This window comes from Gallus gallus, chromosome Z, assembly GCF_016699485.2.
Source record: "Gallus gallus isolate bGalGal1 chromosome Z, bGalGal1.mat.broiler.GRCg7b, whole genome shotgun sequence".
Lineage (NCBI taxonomy): Eukaryota > Metazoa > Chordata > Aves > Galliformes > Phasianidae > Gallus > Gallus gallus.
The window spans coordinates 17,165,957-17,182,847 of NC_052572.1; the positions used below are offsets into that span (position 1 = coordinate 17,165,957).

The 16,891-nt window shown below is 42.6% G+C and overlaps 1 protein-coding gene across 1 annotated transcript; it reads right to left on the reverse strand.

The window, feature by feature from the left end:
• Positions 1-320: 320 nt before the first annotated feature.
• Positions 321-8,896, reverse strand: ESM1 (endothelial cell specific molecule 1). Its single transcript, XM_428357.8, has 3 exons — positions 8,368-8,896; positions 4,605-4,760; positions 321-2,414 (listed from the first exon to the last, which is right to left on the reverse strand). The coding sequence occupies exons 1-3, from the start codon at positions 8,666-8,668 to the stop codon at positions 2,314-2,316; spliced, it is 558 nt and encodes a 185-aa protein (XP_428357.3). The 5' UTR covers positions 8,669-8,896; the 3' UTR covers positions 321-2,313.
• Between the last annotated feature and the right edge of the window lie 7,995 nt (positions 8,897-16,891).

Consider the following 16,891-nt stretch of genomic DNA (forward strand, 5'->3'; position numbering starts at 1 on the left):
CCAGACGTGTTCTGTTCTGTGCTCAGGGATAAGGCAGGGAGGGACTTCCCCCAGCAGGCAACCTGGGCCCAGCCACCTGGTTGTGAAGGTGAAGATGGTGGGAAGGCAAGGACACAAGCCACTTGGTCACAAGGTCACTCTGGACAAAAGCCATTCCCTTAGCTGTTGGTTTCAGCAAAGAAAAGTCCCTAACAAATTCATCAAGTAGATGGAGACAATCCATTTCTATGGATTTGGGAAGAAAACTGTGCCTAGTCTGCATGCCTAGAGTCTATGCAGTAACCAGCAGTATTATTGTTAATGAATAAACACAACAGTGATGATTTCAGATGTTTTTTATTGAACAATAGTAACACATACTTTTTAAAATCAACCAGCTTATTTGATTTACATTCAAGAACATCATTTATGACACTTTTAAAACAACAATAATGTATGCAAATATTTACTACATTCTTTAAATAATGCAATTCAGTCTGCTGAAAGAGCGTGGATTGGATTCTGCTCTCACTGAAACTGTCAGAGGATTGCTTTCGATATCAATAGGTGAGTATCAGTATGTTTTCCTATAAATATCCCAACAGGATTTCTCCCTCTCAGTCCTAGACATTCAGTACAGGTTAAAATGTGGTATCTGCTAGTTTGAGATTTATACTCCCTGGATTATCACGGACCCATGCTGCCATATTGATGTTTGAAGTCCATGGTGGACACTGTCCTTTTGCTCTGACACAGTATGACTCAGCACTTCCCTCTCAGGTAAGCAATCTGCTTTCACTGAGGCTGGCTTTGCATCAAGGTCTGGACTTCTTAAAGCCTTCAGAGTTTCTCTTGGTCATATTTATAAGGTAAATTTTCAGATCCTGCACAAAACTGTGGCAGTTGTACTCTGTGCTCCTTATTTCACTGAAGTCACTGTCAAAGCTCACATTGCTTTCAAAGTGAATATGTGATTCAATTCAAAGTGCATTTCCAATGATAGTTTGCTGTCTTATGAGACAGTTTTGAACTCATGCAGCACAGGCTCATTCTGTTACGCTACATTCACTTCTTTATCTGAAGATCCAGTCATTTCCAGAAAACCTATCTCCATGTGGCGTTTTGTGTTACATATACATAATCCAGTTTGGATTGAAGGATGGATGCTGCCAGTTCCCAAAACACTGAAGTATATAAATTATACTGACTAAAATGGGGGTGCTCGCTCATGCCTGTAAGAAACGAAGAGCTGGACACCAAAGCATCACAGAATCCCAGAATGGCTGAGGTTGGAAGAGACCTTTGGAGGTCACCTGGACCAACCCCTGCTCCAGCAGGGCCACCTGGAACTCTGTGAGCTGTGGCTGCCCTGTCTCTTAACTGAGAGTCCAAGTTTTCCCTACATCTGATTAGATGAGCTCCAGTCATGAGCTCCAGCTGTCCATGAGCTGACAGCTGAGCAGCAGCCCACGATAAGAATGCAGAGGATGAAGGTCCATTTGCTAGCCTCTTACCTTGGACTTGATTTCCCCCAGTAAATGGGGCATTGCTCTAAAGGCACCAAAACAGCTGCTTTACAAAAGCATACACATTTAAATAATGCCAAGCAACTTCCCTCTTTTCTGATCTTTCTCTGTATACCAGTATAATTTACCGAGTATGCTTTTCTTTCTGCAGAATTTAATTTCAGAAGCCCACCTTAATATGGTATATGTCTGCAGTGTTTCAGCTAAGTTTTTCATGATATGTAGATTTAAATGTGTTTTCTCCCTGAAGAAAGGTGTATTTATCTCCAAGCAATTGTCACCAGACTTCCAAAAAGCAGAAAACGACCAGTGACTAACACTGGTTTATTTAATTCATACCACCGAGCTCCTACGCTGTTGTTGTTCTGTTGGTGTGACTCAGGGGCATTGCTTTCTATCCTGGGATTTGTTGACATCCATTTTTATTGCCTTGGCTCCACACCCATGGTTTCATTCACCCAAACCGTCAACAGAATTCAGTGAGAGCTTTCCTGGACTGAGGCTGCAAAAATGGGCTTTTGATATTATTTAAATGAATTGTGCTCTTTTTTCAATATTACTATACATTCAGAGATCCCCAATGTTTCTTTCTTCAAATACTTATCAAAACAAATATCAAAAATCATATACACTGTACAGTCTATTTTTAAGTAAACATTTTTCTCATGAAAAACAGAATCACAATTGGCCTGCAGAGGTTACATTTTCATATGCTATAGATTTACTTTGTTCTTAAAGTGTGTTGTTGCATATTCAATAATCTGTGAGAAATGTGTTCTTTTGAAAGTCTTATTAGCACAAGTAAATATCAGCGAGGATTTAGCCACTTCATCACTGGGGTGCGAATTGCTTTCTCCTTAACAAATTCCTCTTTTACAGAGTTGCCATCCCCCGATGCCATGTCGTTATCTGAAAACATAATAAGAAAGTAGATTTCATGGGAGTGAGATGATTAGAATAGTTTCCTACAGCAATGCCTCTGGTTTTAGGAACATTTCAGAAAAGCCTCATCTGACAATATTTTTGCAGGAATTCACCTGAATGCCGCCAGTTATCTGGTCACAGAGTTTCTGCCAAATTGTGGAATAAGACAGATGTCTCTCCTAATAGTCTAAGCAAAAAGCAGGTGATATGAGTTTGGTTTCCAGCTCTCACTGTAATGCTCAAATATGACATGGAACGCAGCCGCATGTCCTCAAAGGGCTGGAGCTGCAGCTATGCTCAGACAGAGGCCAGCTGGCATGCAACAGCCCAACGCATGCCATTAGGATCTCTTACAAAAAAAAAAAAAAAAAAAAAAAAAGGTAAAATATATCCAGTTTGTCTACTGGAAGTGGTTCCTGGCTCATGCTGATTTCTGAGCTGCAGCTGAGGTTGCTTGGCAGAGATTGCTGGCCCAGGGCAATGCGTGGCAGCCACTGCCCTACTGTTTGATGGCAAAGGCAACCACACTGTAATACACAGAAACACGCTCTGGAAGCCTTAAAGTCCTCAGGGTAAATGTAGGCATAATCCCTTCATGGAATACATGGGCCAGAAATACCCAATTAAAATACAGAAGCATGCACAGCTGTTTTAATTAGCCGAGGATCTGCTCTGAATTATATAGCCACCTCTGAATACCAGTGCTAAATGAAACCTTGTGTGATCATCCCATGAGGCACTGTGCACAGAGCACCTGGTCTACATCCATCCCACTTTTGAGGGATATAAGTCAGCCTAACATTTGCATGGGTAAAAAAGTCTCACTTGTTTCCATGAGGTAAGAATTTCATCCTTGCTGGGATAAAACAGTATGCACTGAGGGTGCAGAAGATCTGGGACAAAAGTGAAGGGAACGGTCTGGAGGCATCAATGGAAAAGGAAGGTCTGGAATATAGTGTAAGCATAGTATCTGGAATACATCTGAAAAATAAACTAAGTAAAGTAAAAAGCAAGGAATATTTTCTTAATGATATTTTAGCCCCCTTTGTCATTTAAAAATAAATATTAATAATAATTTTAAAAAAACTTGAAAAGGTGAAAGAACAAAATCACAAAGGAAAATCAGAAAGGATCAGGACCGATCCATCTTGCAAAGTGTTTTGAAGAATTCCGTTAAATATAGCACAAGTGTAAGGTCAATCAGTTTGTTTCTGTCTAAGATTTTCTAAACAGAGAGTGGAAGAAACATGACAGGTATCAATGCTAAAAGCTCTAGATAGCTAAAAACAGCAAGAGAAAAATCAAAACTAGGCAAGAAAACTGCCGTTTAAGGAGATATAACATTCCAAGCATTTGGGGTGAAATCCCAGAGAAGCGTCCAGTAGGTCTAGAATTAAATCTCTGCTATTTAGTTAAAATCTTCACATTTGTATTCATTTTGACCGGTACTTGTATTTAAGGCAAGTATTGTTAGGTTGGGTATACCTCAGTATCATCAAGAAAATAAACAAAATGGCAAGAAATGTTAATCCCAGCTTTAAAAAATTCAGTGTTCATTTTCTCCTTCCTCCAATATTCCAATTTTCCATATGTTCCTTTTTTTTTTTTCTTTTTTTTTTTGGTCTTGTTTTGTTGGTTTTTTTTAAAGTCTGTAAAGATCTGCTGCGAGTTTCAGGCACAATCCTAAACGTCAGAACTTATTCCAGAAGTATTGTGATTAATAACTAAACTCAAGAATTTCGTTAAACAGATCACTGACATCTGAAAATGTAGAATGCTCTGTCTTCAAGGGAAAAAAAGATGTTATTTTTACCATATATTAGCTGACAGTGGCAATGTAATATAACAAAATCCTGTTTGGACTTCATCTGAGCTGGCTGATGCAAGTCCTCGCAAAGCCTCCCATTGCACAGGTGACACTGCACGCTTCGTGCACTCAACAGCTGCAAAGAATTTCTCGCATGTTAGGATTCCTGAATGTTTTTACCATGTGTTACTGCTCACCTAATTCCTTGCCTTATGCTAAGGGAGCTGTCAATCAGGGGAAGCCTTGTGCTGTTAGCTCTTTGCACAGCTCCACTGAAGTACAACCGCTCACGCAGAGCACACACAGCATGCCAGTAGTTCATGTATAAGGAGATTTCTGCTAAAATCAGCAGTCCCAGCAGGTCTTACCTGTGTGAGAAATTATTTTTCGTCGATTCGGAGGTTTTGAAGCAGACAGTTGAAAAAATGGGAACTTCAAACACTTCCCAGTGACTCTGTCACAGATGCCAGACGGACAGTTGCAAGTTTTCCTGCACTCCATGCCGTAGGTACCGTAAGGACACTCTGAAAAAAAAGCAATATATCAAAGTATTCCTCAGTGATCGAGGTCAGCCACCAGTGCCCGCAATATCTGGCCTGGCTACGTCCTTAGGAGTGGAAAACCTTTTAGTGGCAGCCAGCTAAACCTTAATGAAGGCATTTCGGGATGCTGACTATTTGATACGAGTATTTTCATGTTTTAACAATCACAGATTTTCCTTTCCGCACATTATACACATTATATACATCATTCCCTTTCCTGTAGCTTGTTTACAATGTGCTACTCTTCAATGAAACTCCAGTAGTCTTAAAATGCAAATAGGAGGCAATATGAATACATGAATATTCAGTCATCAAGGCTGTTGTTATAGACTTAACACTGCATTTAGAAAAGAAGAGCACTTCAGAAAGCTTCTGAGCTCTCTGTTTGGGCACAAGATCGCCTGGTCTGGAGGATTCGCAGACTCCGTGCTGCCTGTGCTGGGGTGCAGAAGGCCATGGCCCAGCAGGTGCCCCACACAACCCCAGGGAGCTCTCCAGGGTGGCAGTGCATCCTCGCATCCCCAGACATGGGGAGCACTCCTGGGAACATCCCAACACACATGCAAAGAGCTCCCAGAGACCGAAGGTCTGCCTGCATATGACAAATAGCAATCAGGTGTAGAGGATTTGCCCCATCCCAGGATGGACACAGATTGCATGATAGGGGATTGCATGATGTGACTTTGCTACAATGCATACTTTCCCAGAGTTGTGAGAGCTGGCGTCACAGCCCTCATCATCCTCTGTGTTGCTGTTTGTATCTTTGCAGGACCAGAGGTTTAGAGGTAACAGCACAAAAACTCTAGCACGAACATGCCCTCTCTGAATGCCCCAACAAGAGATCAACCCAAGGGACATGTGGAGTGTGTCAGAAGAAAGGTCTATATGTTCAGACTATCCTTTCCAACCCAGGATCCACCCTAAATGATGAGTCCCAGAATGTTTCCCATTCTAGTCCTTGGAGCAGATTAATCCTGTATTGGACCAAGGACACAGGTAGCCCAGGCTCCCACAAAACTCCCCAGAAAGGCAACCGGCCACAGTAAGCACTTATAATACCTCCCTGTCATGTTCTTCTGTTTTCCCCCATTTTGAGCACCAGGACCTTCCAATTCAGACCTGGTTTCTGTACATTTATCATTGCACAACAGGTTTATCCTTCTCTGTCCAGTCTTCTCTTGAAGCAATGCAAATATCTAGTATTTCTATACAGCCCAGTGTATCTGAAAAATCAGGATAATGTCCCAAAATGAAGCCAACTTTTTACAGTTCTCTGTGTACCTATTGGGCACTTGTCCATTAAGGAAAAGAACTGGAAATCCAACCAGTTCCCTGCTGAGCATTCTCTGCCGAGCATTTCACAGTGAATGATTGCAGCTTAGAGGACCTCACCAAGTGTTCATATACCTGCTTTGACATACAGCCTTTGATTTGCTGTTTGTCCACATAAAACAAAACCCAAACCTTGTCACAATTAAACAGGTTGCATGTGTACAGTCCTCCCTGAAGGACGAGGAAGGCTTACAGCACACATCCCATGAAGCCTTAATCTGTACGCTGTGAGTGCTCAGTTACTCAGCTCAGAAAGCTGGGACAAAAAGCTGGGTACAAGGGAATGGAAATAAGCCCGAATCCAAAGGAGTATGCAATAACCCTGGCATCAACGATGCTCTTAAGGTCTGACAAAAATGGGAGATTTTAGTCAATGTTGTAGTTTGCAAGTTATGTTTGGCAGGGACCTGCTCCTACATAAGTTACCAGATAGCTTGCAGTGATTTAAGGGAAGCAAGAGTAGATTCTCACTGTGACAGAAATGTATCTTACTAATAAAAGTGCAGAGCACCAGTATTCATACACTGTTTTGAGCAGTAATGACATTGATGCTGATAATAATATGGAAACCCTTACAACATTTTTTAGATAAGAACCACAAAGAACATGAATTAATACTGAGCAAGCAGCTCTGGAACACACTGTGCATGTTCAACCCATCCCAGAATTCAGACATTGGAGAACAGGGAGTTCAGGTTTTTTGCCCACTACCTAAAAATAAATTGGTGACACGATATTAGAGAGAATCCAGCCTCCCTGACTCCAAGAATTACTGCAAACACAAAAGTTATTGAAATTAGTATGTAATCTGCTAAAATAGCTATAAATGGATACCTAAGTTAACAATACTTGCCCCTACACTTTGCCTGATGGCAGTCACATAAGTACAGAAGGAGACTGTGCTGTCTCTGAGCAGAGATGAAAAAAAGAAATTAGAAATGAGCCCTGTAAATGTTAAGTGCAAATCTACCTATGGGCAGTACAAGTCTTAAATACTGATTTACAACTTCAGCTCCAGTTATGCATTCATTGAGAGTATTTTCTTTGGTTTGTTGGGGAAAAAAAAAAAAAAAAAAAGGTTTTACTTTGTATTTTCAACAGCGCTTCCAAAATTCAGCTTCAAAGATTGAGATCTCATCTCCCTCAGCATTTTTTTCCAATTTTATGTGTGCCATTGAAAGACATTCGAGGATAGTGAAAAGCAAATAATAGTTCAAATAACTGTTAAAATGATTAGAGATGGTACCATGCACCACAATGCTTTTAGTAAAATGAAGATCAGTCAGCTATCTCATGAAATTAATTTTGTTGGGTGCACCAAAGACATGATCCGTATGTGTAAATTCCATTCTTTAGAAACAAAATGAGGGATTTGAATTTCACCCTCAAACATGCACATGAATTCACTTTCGCATCCCAGTGTAAATAAATGCACGCTCTGTGTAAGTCAGCCTGAATGATTTTTGCAGTGCCTGATCCCCAGTCATGCCTTTCACTATGACTATTAATACTCCTAACATTTAACTGCCAAGACGCCTCTGTGTTTAAGGAAGTTATTCAGAGGCATATCTGTATCTACTCACTGAAGTGGCACACAAATGCAGGAAAACTCACTGCTTTCATGCTTTGTAAAGCATTATTGTTAGTGATTTATTTTAAAAGCTTTCCCCAACCTCTCAGCAACCTAATTCCTTCTCTCCTTTAGAAGATTCTCCTTTTTGCATGAAGCAATGATGCTCTTAGCTGGAACATGCAGAGCTGAGGAGAGGCGCAGCCCACCTGGCAGCAGCTGCAGGCAGAAGCAGCCTGCACCCTCCCGCTCCCCATCTCTTGCCACAGGGCTCTACCTGCCCTGATCATGTCCCCAGAGCAGCTGAGCACCCCACAGGTGTTGTCCAGCAAGGCTGGACACGCAGAATTAAGGTCTTTGCATGCTACACAAAGCCACCGTGCAGCTCAGCAGAGGGGTCAGGACAGCTCCTGAGTCTCCAAAGTCTCAACCACAAATCTTACCATCTCTGCACACAACCCATCTGTGCTTCCTCACAGATGTCCCTGATCCCAAACAACGCTTTCCCATCAGTAAGCCTGGCCCCTCCTACAAGTAACACCTTTTGATAAAGGCAGGTATTTCCCACTTTCCCCTTGGCTAAGAGCTGAGCTGGAAAAATCTCCTTTTAGACCTTCCAAGCAGGAGGCTACACGTAAGCTGCTGTCAAATCACCGCAGTGGGTGCATGCAATGTGAAGGTCGTTACCTTTGCAGATACCAAATTCATCACCAAAGTCATCCTCCTCAGTGTAAAACTGGCACTTCAGCCCCGGGCCGCACTTGACACCATCCATACCCGAGACGGTGCGATAGCACGTCTCGCCCAGCACTGCCGCACACACCCGGCAGCAGCCGCAGTCGTCCAGCACCGTCCGCTTACAGCGCAAGGTGCTTTTGCACGCATTACTGTCACAGGGCTCAGGGCAATCGACCGCGTATTTCGCACTCCAAGCGGCTCCAGCGTGTGCAGGCATTAGGAGGAGTGTGAGCAACAGGAAGCCCTTCATGTCTCGCAGGGGTCAACGCTCGGTCCCAGGGAGCAGGTTGCAGTGTTCAGCCCAGCGCCTGGTGCGGAGAGAAGCAGCGGTACAGAATCCAAAGCAGTAGCTGCACACATCAGCCTACAAGTTTATGAGCTTTATACAGCGTGTTGCCCACATGCTGCACCGTCGTCAGCTTCCTCAATCCGGCAGCGCTGCTCCTGCCAGCCTCCCTTGTTTCAGTTTATGAAATCCAGGATGAAGGTTGGATTAGCACTCTACTGCCATCCAGGAATTGAAAAGCCTGAGCTGATGTAATCTGTTATGTTTAGTTGGTTGTTTTGCATGAGGACTGAAAACTCTCACATCCGTCTCAAATGCTCAAGGACGACTGCCAAAAGGAAAAAAAAAAAAAACAAAACAAAAAACAAAAAAAAACCCCACACAACTGAAAAAAAAAAGAAAAGAAAAGAAAGAAAAGAAACAAGAAGGATGCATACCTTCCTTCGGGCCGGCGGCTGCTGGCAGCACCGCTCTGCCCCGTGCACGCAGAGAGCCAGGGAGTGTGGTGACTGTCTGACGGCCACGCTGATTTTGGACAGAAAAATCTGCACTCTGCCTTTGAGGGGAGGTGGACAGTTGCTGTAAAGTGCAAAATGAGATCATGGCAGTTAGGATCCGAGCTCAGATATTTCAGTGATGTTTTTCCCGCCTGCTTGAAATAGTACTTTCTAATTGGTATTTAAGTGGAGTTGAACTAAACATCCTACTCGGAGGGTATTGCTAGAATAAGGCCGGAATGAAAACAGCATTTTGTAGGCTATTCTGCAGGGAACTGTGGAAAATGAGATGCCCCTAACCTCACAGATCAAGAGGGAACCTCCATCCTCTGCCAGCCCTGACACAGATCAGACAGACAGATCCCTCTCTCCCTATGCCACCTCCAGTGACTGAGATCTGTGGGACCCCCTGGTGATATTTCTGAGTGAAACCACTGTAAATAAATAGAAACTAAGCCTCAGTTTTCTCCCCATCCCTCTTAGACTCTATTCATGGTGCCAAAGCCTTGACAAGAAACAGCAAACAAGCTAGGAGTTCAGTGAGACAGATGAGCCACCAGAGAGATGGAAATCTCTGCTCCAGAGTAAAAAAGATGTGCAGGAAAGGAAAAATGGAATAAGCCTAATCATAAATAAATCTGAGAGCAGCAAAAGTTGCTGCCACTGAAGTTAGTGGGAAGGGAGTCAACATAAACTTGTATGTGACCAGCGCACCATTTGGGAATCCTGCATCTCGCATGGGCTGGGGATGCTGCCAGGAGTTTGCCAAATAGAAGAGAGGTCTGGAAATATGCTGGAAATACAGGCAGTCAGGAAAGTCTTCTCTTCACAAATGCAAGTGTGCATTGACAGGTCCAAAACAAAATGTTTAGCTCTGCTTTCTCATGGAGAGGAAGAAGAAACAAAAAACATATTTTATGTTGTATTTGAGAGGATTTTCTTCTGGTGCACATGGTTATAAAAGCCAGGATGGCATGGGACGGGATGGGATGGGATGGGATAGTGGAGGAGAGGAGAGGAGAGGAGAGGAGAGGAGAGGAGAGGAGAGGAGAGGAGAGGAGAGGAGAGGAGAGGAGAGGAGAGGAGAGGAGAGGAGAGGAGAGGAGAGGAGAGGAGAGGAGAGGAGAGGAGAGGAGAGGAGAGGAGAGGAGAGGAGAGGAGAGGAGAGGAGAGGAGAGGAGAGGAGAGGAGAGGAGAGGAGAGGAGAGGAGAGGAGAGGAGAGGAGAGGAGAGGAAGAAATGGGGGGGGGGAGGGGAAGAGAGGAGGGGATGAGAGGGAGGGGAGAGTGAGAGATTTAACACATCAGAAAGGGTCTTCACTAGGGTAAATATTTGCAATAACTGCATCCATCTTAAAAGTATATAACTGCACAAAATGCATTACTGATAAACACTGTAGCCAGCAGGCAGAGGCATGCATGCACTAGCTCATAACTTTTCACATGTAAGGCAGGACCACAAGCAGTGAGATTAAAGTATAAAAATTGAAACACTAAAGATGGTATTCCACATAAACTGACTGTTTTATTGGTAGCCATGAAGTGACAGCAATGAGTAGAAGCAGATGACCTTATCTTTAAAATCCCATGCATCTATCCTCTGGGAATGCCACAAGCACAGAAAGGAGGTTGTAGCTGAGACTGAGGAGGAGCAAAAGTGTAAGGGGCAGATAGGTCAGAAATGGCTGTGCTGTTCCTGACCCCATCGCAGCCACAGCTCAGCCAAAGCAGAGCAGTTGCTGTACCAGTCCCCTGGGTCACTCTGCATGCTAAAGTAAGCCCAGAGTAGCAGGTCACATCCTCTGCGCACTAAACCCTACAGGTCTGGAGCAATGAAGAGCAGGGAAACTCTCCCTTCAGTCACCCTCCTAAGTTAATTTGCACCTGCTCTTAAATTCAGTTCTGCCTGTTCATGAATGGATAATAGAGGAGTGTGCAGACCCATCCTCGCTTGAACATAGGTATTTATGCCTGATAGTAAGCACAAGATGGTAAAACCCTTTTGTGTAAATAAATTTAGGAGGCGGTCCTCATGTGAAACACCAAACAAGAAAGGGCAGCATTTTGCATTTGGGTTTCTCACAGGGAAAATGTCCTAGGGAGAAGATAAAGAAAAAAATTACACACAGATGTGGTGAGGAAAAGAAATTGTAAAAGAAATCAGCACGCTTCCCTAGCAACAAGCCAATATTATTTGGAATAAAATGGAAATTCTATTCTGTGCTTGGAGGTAGAAGCCAAAGTAAATTATTACAATGGATCAAAATATACATGTAATGGAAGAAAACAATACGAGCAGATAGAGGTCTGGCGTATACATGAGCGTCATGGAGGAAATAATGATCTTCCACACTGTCCACTGACCAAGTGGTGAAATAAATCCACTGCTTGCTCCCTCTGGTTTTAATGTTCCTTTGTTGTTTTACCTGTTGAATCCATTAAGCATTTCTTTCCAATGAACAGCTTGAGCCTGCAAAGCCCTCCCTTGAAAATTGCTGCAATGGGAATTAATGAAGCTTCCCCAGCTATCAACAGCAGAAAATTTGACACCATTATTTAACTTGCAGAATAAATATACTTTAAAAGTGGAAGACTTTCTGGATCAGATCATATCCGTGCTAAAAATTTTTCAAATTTACAGTATAAATTAGTGCCAATTTACATCATAATTACATCACCATATATACTATGGTGTTTGCAGAGAACTAAGTAACCACTGCTTCAGCATCAGTGAGTATGAACTGTGGTTCCAAATGAGTACTTCAGAGTACAGTTTTTCTACTTTGTTTCCAAAGAATCCATTTCTGAATTTGCTTGGGAGCCTAGAGTTTGTACTTACGCCCTTTGAAAAGTTCGACCCATCTGAAGATCACCATGAAATGACACACTTAGCACATTTTGCACTTTACAGCACATGGATGTGGCTGATACACAGGAGCAATCTAACCATAAGGGCAATACTCCAAGGCTGAGCTCATTTTATTCTGTAGGCAGAATGTCAGTCTCTTCAACTCTAACTTACGCACTTTGAATACTGTAGTCGTCCAGTCTTTTGAACGTGTAAGTTGGGTTAAACAGGAAGCATTATACCTCCTTAAACATTGGAAAAGGTTTAACACGTGATCCTTGTTGCTGATTTCCAAAAGGCAGTCCCTAAACTAAAAATATGCTCCTGTGCATTCCTGAATGATCCAACCTTTTCCTAGGCTTCCTTTACTAAAAGCAATAAGCACAATGCAGTAGCACAAGCTAAGATTCAAAGGGAAACACCAAAAGGAAGCAGAGCTGCAAAGTCCAGAATAAAAAGCCAGAAATAGGAAGTAAAAGATAAGAATCAGGAAAGTGAGATAGCAGCAAGGACTCCCCTTTGTATGATTTCTTTTCTTGTATCTTTTCAATGTATTACTAATTACTCTTTGTTTCGGCTGTAGCATGGCAACCCGGCTTCACTTTGGTAAAAATAGATGCTTTGGGACATTTCCTACTTGCTGCAGACAAGAGGTATTTACATCCTTTCTCCAGGCAGACTAGGTGCTATGCAGAGAACAGGGCAGATTGGGTACCTATGTGCAGACCTGAGTAGCCATGGGCTTATCTGCAAAGAGCCTCAGCTACAGCAGCAACAAAGAATACTGGAAATATATTTGCATATAACTACACACAGAAATAAGTGGCATGCCTAGTCTGAAGCTGAAAGCCAAAGTGGATGTGGAAGCAGTGTAGTTGCACCTTTTGGCTTTCTCTCAATTAGTTTACAGGTCAAGTCAAAAAATTTCACTCTGCTCAGAGAGCACGTTTAAGGGACAAGAAAAGTCACAGAGTGATGGAAAAGGTCTACTACATGGTACCAGTGGTCAATGTTCTACAAGGCAAATGACTAGATTTGTCATGTGCAATAAAAAGGCAGTTTAGAAATGGGAAAACTTAATGAAAAGTAGATTAGGATTCTCTTATGCTGAAATCTTTATTTACAACTTTTAAATCATCTGTGTTTCCAGAGAAGGAAAGGCTTCTCAGCTCCAAGATCTCCATTAGTGCTCCAAAAGCTGGATGCTCCCAAGTCCATGGGGCCAGATGGATGGCACCTTAGGGTGCTGAGGGAGTTGGCAGATGTGGTTGCCAAGCCACTCTCCACCATCCTTCGGCAGTCCTGGCTCACCAGGGACGTCCTGGCAAACTGGAGACTGGCAAATGTGATGCCCATCTTCAAAAAGGGCTGGAAAGATGATCCTGGTAGCTACAGACTTATCAGTCTCACCTTGCTGCCAGGGAAGGTAATGGAACGGATAATCTTGGGAGCCATCATGGACCAATTAAAGGTCAACCTGGAGATCAGGCCCAGTCAGAATGGTAGATCCTGTCTGACAAACCTGATTTTGTTCTATGACAAGGTGGCTGGCTTAGTGGATGAAGGTAAGGCTGTCTACCTGGACTTCAGTAAAGCCTTTGGCACTGTTCTACACAGCGTCCTTGTGGAGAAGCTGGCTGCCCATTGTTTGGATGAGCGTACACTCCGCTGGGTGAAACACTGGCTGGATGGCCGGGCCCAAAGAGTTGTGGTCAATGGAGTTAAATCCAGTTGGCAGCTGGTCACGAGTGGTGTCCCCCAGGGCTCAGTACTGGGGCTGCTTCTATTTAACATCTGTATTAACCATCTTGATGAGGGGACTGAGTGCATCCTCTGTAAGTTTGTAGATGACACCGAGTTGGGAGGGAGTGTTGATCTGCCTGAGGGGAGAAGGGCACTACAGAGGGACCTGGATAGACTGAATTGATGGGCCAAGGTTAACTGTATGAGTTTCAATAGGGCCAAGTGTCAGGTCCTGCATTTTGGGCTTGGAGAGGAGTGGCTGGAAAGCTACCTGATGGAAAGGGACCTTGGTGTACTGATGGACAGTGGGCTGACTATGAGCCAGCAGGGTGCCCAGGTGGCCAAGAAGGCCAATGGCATCCTGGTTTGTATCAGAAATGGTGTGGTGAGCAGGACTAGGGAAGTCATCCTGCCCCTGTACTCAGCATTGGTGAGGCCTCACCTTGAATACCGTGCTCAGTTTTGGGCACCTCAGCACAGAAGGGATGCTGAGATGCTGGAGCAGGTCCAAAGAAGAGCAACAAGGCTGGTGAAGGGCTTGGAGAATATATCCTATGAGACTGAAGGAACTGGGGCTGTTTAGTCTGGGGAAGAGGAGGCTGAGGGGAGACCTCATTGCTCTCTTCCAATACCTGAAAGGTGCTTACAGGGAGAGCGGGGCTGGTCTCTTCTCACTGGTGACAGATGACAGGACAAGGGGAAATGGCCTCAAGTTGCGCCAGGGTAAGTTTAGGTTGGATATCAGGAAAACTTCTTTACAGAAAGGGTGGTTAAGCACTGGAATAGGCTCCCCAGGGAGGTGGTTGAGTCACCATCCCTGGATGTGTTTAAAAGCCGTTTGGATGTGGTGCTCAGGGACATGACTTAGCGGATGGTTGTTAGGGAAGTTTGGTTAGGTTGTGATTGGACTTGATGATCTTTAAGGTTCTTTCCCAACCTGAGTGATTCCATGATTCTATGATTAGAGTTTCTTGACAGTATGAGGAAGTCACATACCTTCTCTCTACTTCAGAAAATTTACCTTTCTGAATGTAATACTAAATTTCACTAATCCATCAGTGCTCCACCTTTACCACCCCACCACCCAATCAATAGTTTCATCAGCAGCTGTTTCTCTTGTGAGATTTCTACTAGTAATTTAAATCACTCTGATCAAGCCATGTGTCCATCTAGGAAAAAAAGTTTTCCATGCAGAAAAACATCTCCACTATTTTTCAGTTCTTGAGTTCCAAGAATCTGAGGAAAAAGTCTTAGGAATGATCTTCAAACACTCAGCATCTTCACAGATTAAAGAAAACAGTACGTAAATGATGATACTTTGCATGTTTTACATGGGTGCCCAGGTGCATATATTCTGCCAATATTGTATATAGTTTAAAAGCTTAGCGTGATAGAGATTTTGTCCCCTTCTACTTAACGTAAGTAATTGATCTAGGAATATAAACTGATTGCTCAATTGCCACACTGGTGTTTACTGCAAAGTAAGAATAAAATATGTCAGACTGAAACAAGCATTTTCATTAATTTTACTCTGAGATATTGGCAATGGTCAATAAAGTGGCAAATACTGCGTTCCTTATCCTTTCCCCACTCCATCTGAATGGTAAATGTATTCTGACTTTATCAGTTTCTGACAAAGAAGCCAAATTCCTGGGTAACAAATGTTTGCTCTTGGCACCTGTGCAGAATCTCACTTCACTACTTGGGTTTCAAATCCTAGGTATTAATTTTAGAAGCAAAAATTTTAAGACTGATGGGGTGTATCTGTTTCTCTGTAGCCCTAGTTGATTTTGATCATTAATTAAAAAAAAAAAAAAAAAAGGAAAATGTGAAATCTCTATGGATAATTATGGGAATAAAGCCACTACTTACACATTAGTGTGATTTCTCCTTTTCTGTACTAAAATATGTTTTTGAAAATGTTGTTTCTATTAAAGATGTACAATTATCTTACAACATTCCTGCAAAAGACTTAGCTATGTTTTATATATAGTTGAGACTCGACTAAGTAGCTGTTTCCTGTAATGAATGAGAAAGCTATTATAAGCTCAGCTCATGTTGTACACCTCAGGATGATAACAAGAAGGTCTGTAGTCATATGTGTAAGATGTTATTATCTGTTTGAGTTTGAGATAGATGTCCTTAAGAGGTAATATTTATATGTATTCTTTGCCATGTTGACAAAGAGTAATAGCCTTTCCACTGGCAGAGAAAAAAACAATCTGAACCAATTCATTTAGATACACAAAATGATCAAATTTGTTTCAACTGTTATTTTTCCCTAGCAAAAAGTCACTCTTCCTTTTCATAAGTACCCATCTTTTATTTTTCACTGGTCTACTTTTGCCACACACAAAAATCATCCCCTAAAAGTAAAAGTGGAACAAGAATGTAACTCTTTATCCCATCTTTCCCTTGCTTGCAGTCTTCACGCTCTCTCCATCTCGTTTAGCCATCCTGAAGCCTCTGAGGCATTATGCTAACCAGTTCAGAGCCTTCCTCAAGAAGGAGAGTTTTGATAGTCTCCAGGTACTTTCATGTTGAGTACAATTGACATCTACCTCAGCAAATAGTTTTGGCCACAATTTCTGTCATTATCTTGGCCTCCACGAAAAGGGACGCTATCAAAGTCTGGCACAACAGTGTGGGATCTAGCACCAAGTAGGTCAATAGATCCATGTGTTTCTACAAGGAGTTAAGAGGATTTTCAAGTGCACGTATGTTTCCTACATCCTCTGCCCCATAAATCACATGGCTGAACTTTCACATATTTGAATACATTTTTGCTTCTTTTTTCTGGGGTACACACATTATACTGTGCTCACCCTGAGGTGGATGCCAGAGTACCTGTTGAAAGTTTCTGCAGTAAGGCTCCTGAAGTCACATGGCACTACTGAAAGCAGCTACCAAACCAAATCCACATCCGGTACAAAGGGTTTTTTGGTGTGCTTTTAACACAGAGTAAGGAAAGGAATGATTGCGTACAAGCTCTAATCAGAAAGCAACAAGGAGTAACATCTGCACTTTGTCTGTGATAAGTTTGTGCTCCATTAAACAACAAAACTGACAGAAAGCTTAGAACTATAAACCGCAAACTGAA

Coding starts and splice junctions, on each gene's coding strand:
- ESM1 (XM_428357.8), bottom strand. CDS start 8,668: ATGAAGGGCTTCCTGTTGCTCACACTCCTCCTAATGCCTGCACACGCT. Junction 4,761..8,367: donor TGAATTTGGTATCTGCAAAG/GTAACGACCTTC, acceptor CTTTTTTTTCAG/AGTGTCCTTACGGTACCTAC. Junction 2,415..4,604: donor AAAAATAATTTCTCACACAG/GTAAGACCTGCT, acceptor TTATGTTTTCAG/ATAACGACATGGCATCGGGG.